This window comes from Grammomys surdaster, unplaced genomic scaffold (assembly GCF_004785775.1).
Source record: "Grammomys surdaster isolate TR1022 unplaced genomic scaffold, NIH_TR_1.0 126187, whole genome shotgun sequence".
Lineage (NCBI taxonomy): Eukaryota > Metazoa > Chordata > Mammalia > Rodentia > Muridae > Grammomys > Grammomys surdaster.
In genome coordinates this window covers 1,452,735-1,455,233 of record NW_021620993.1, presented here as the reverse complement: position 1 = coordinate 1,455,233, position 2,499 = coordinate 1,452,735, and the positions used below count along the sequence as shown (strand labels likewise).

General features: G+C 53.0%; 1 protein-coding gene across 3 annotated transcripts in view; it reads right to left on the bottom strand.

The window, feature by feature from the left end:
- Positions 1-2,499, bottom strand: part of Slc2a9 (solute carrier family 2 member 9) — a 124,417-nt gene that overhangs the window by 110,056 nt on the left and 11,862 nt on the right. For all 3 annotated transcript variants that reach the window (XM_028758068.1, XM_028758067.1, XM_028758069.1), the window contains one exon: positions 1,219-1,317. In XM_028758068.1, coding sequence (XP_028613901.1) covers positions 1,219-1,317 — 99 coding nt within the window. The remainder of the gene's footprint in view (positions 1-1,218; positions 1,318-2,499) is intronic.

The following is a 2,499-nucleotide window of genomic DNA, read 5'->3' as shown; positions in this document are numbered from 1 at the left end:
TCTGCCTCTCTGCCTCTCTGCCTCTCTGCCTCTCTGCCTCTCTGCCTCTGCCTCATTGGAATTGCTTCCAGTCATACAGGACTCAGATCAAGGGCCACCTCCTCCAGACTGCCTTCCTGATTCCAAGCATCCCGCATGTGATGGGTACTCAGTATATATTTGTTGAATAAATGACTAAACTGCTCTTTTCTATGGTTCATGTGTCAGTGACCTAACACTACTCTAGGTTCAAATCTCACGTGGATTTGTGCTTCACAAGGGCCCCACTCTCTTGGGTGAATGCCCTGATGAACCTTCCATACCCCAAGCTGTTTTTTCAGAGATGAACTCAAGTAAGTCAGAGTCTCATCTTAAAATGACAGAGTCAAAGACCCAGGTAGCTGCAGACATCTGGAAGAGTGATCTGATGTCGATTTTTTTTCCCAGCAGCCTTTAGCATCAGAACCGGTTTTTGAGATAACTTGGACAGCTCCTCAAATGTCAGCATTTACTCAAGTTTACAACCTAGATCTGCCTTGGCACTGGCACTGAAGCAACCTGCATCCCTGTGGCACCTGTATCCTCTTGGAGATCCACCAGCTTTGGCTCCCCTGTATTTGACACAGGAGAATGATGGCACTCAAAGCAAAGCCCCCAGAAGTGCCAGAGCCACCAGCCAGGCTTCTATGGGCCTCAGGCTGTCCCCAGCATGCCTGCCCAGTGCTCTAACCACCTGAATCTCGGAGCCTATCCCCGGGTTTCTCTAATTTGGTAGCCTCTCGGGTCCCACCCTCCACATGCAAGCCTGGGCTCTGAATCAGCCTCTGCCCCTCCCATTGCCGCCTCCATCCTGCCAGGAGCTGGCAGAAGAAAACCTGGCCTCAGGCAGACCTTCTCCTGCAACCAGCAGAGAGCCTGGAATTGATCTCAGACTGAAACAGGAGCCAGGGGTGGGCCATAGCAGGTGGCTTTGAATGTGAATAAAATTTAAATTTAAAAGGGCAAGTCAAAACATAGGAGTCTATGTGTTCCAAGCTCCTAAAATCGTTGCACTGGCATTAGAGCCCTCAAGCCCAGTCCGGACTGTACTGAAGTTTACCTCAGTTCTGCGACAACTCCTCCCTCCACACACCCCCCCGACCGTGTCGCCTCCCCCCCCCCACCCCAGTCACCCTGTTTTTGTTGGTCACCCCTCGTGGGCACAGCGCCCTCTGGCGGACGGACTGCGCGGACACTCACCGGTGTGGGCGCGTTCACCACCGAGAGGTTGTACCCGTAGAGGAAGGAGGATCCGAACGCTCCCACGAGAGCGGCCACGACGAGCGAGAAGGACCAGTTCTGGGAAAGGAGAAGACAGCGTCAGAGTGGGATGCCCCCTTACTGGAAGGCATCCCAGAGGGAAATTCAGGCGGGGAAAGAAGCAGATGGGGGTGGGGTGGGTGCAGTAAAGCAGAGTTCCCTCCCTGAGGTCCTGCCAGGCAGCTGTCTTCCTGCAGAGCAGCCTGAGGGTCTCCGCCCGCCCTTAGCAGGCATCTGCTGGATATGGCCGCTGTCTGATCCAGCAGGAGCAAAAGACAAAGCTAAATTGTTAACAGCGGCTAGTACTCCTTGAGCGCTAGCGCCAGGCACTGTTCTAAGTGCTTTCTCTGTATCATTCTTCCCTGAATCCCTAGTCAGTCCAGTTCCATCCAGTGTCACAGAGGAGGTGTACAGAGCTGTCCCTGGTGCTGCCTGAGGAGCAGCCTGGAGCTGAGCTGGTCCCCATTGCAGGACAAGGCTCCTTAGCAGCATAGCTGACTCTTCACCAGGGTCTGAGACGGCTGATAGCCACACAGATGCACACTCATGTGCGTGTGCATGTACACACACACACACGCACAGTTCCAGGCCAAAGCATCAGCCTACAAACTGGTCAGCACACCTAAGAGTAAGGACCTGCAGATAGAGATGAAGGCAGGGCTTACGATGAGAATTTAAGATCTGCATCCAGGTACTCCTGTTCCAGCCTGATCCAAGATGACCACACCCAGGACCCGGCCATGCTCATGCACACCTAGAACTTAGGTGAAGGAAGGCTGACTAGCTGGCACCTGCTGGGGACTGGAGAGCTGTCACAGGCCTGTGGTCTGGTGGAGTGAACCAGAGGAGCCACCACTTAACGTATTTGTGTGCATAGGCATGTATTTTGTAGGTGTTAGGTCCTGCCACCCCCATGGGTGTACTAAGACAATGTCCAGTTTAGGGACCAAGATCAGGCACATGTATAGTTTGGGAAGTTGCAGTGGCCCCCTAACAGCAACTCATGCTCTGCCCTTAGTCTCGTCTTGATAGACTCTAGCACCATAGAACAGTGGGCATCTGAGCAGAGACTGGAGGTTTCTGGGGTTTAACTTGTCCATCTGTAAAATGGGCTTTTAATAACAGTACTGTTGCTGAAAACAGCAGTGGGCTGTTAGACACACTCAGTTAGAGAGAGAGAGAGAGAGAGAGAGAGAGAGAGAGAGAGAGAGAGAGAGAGAG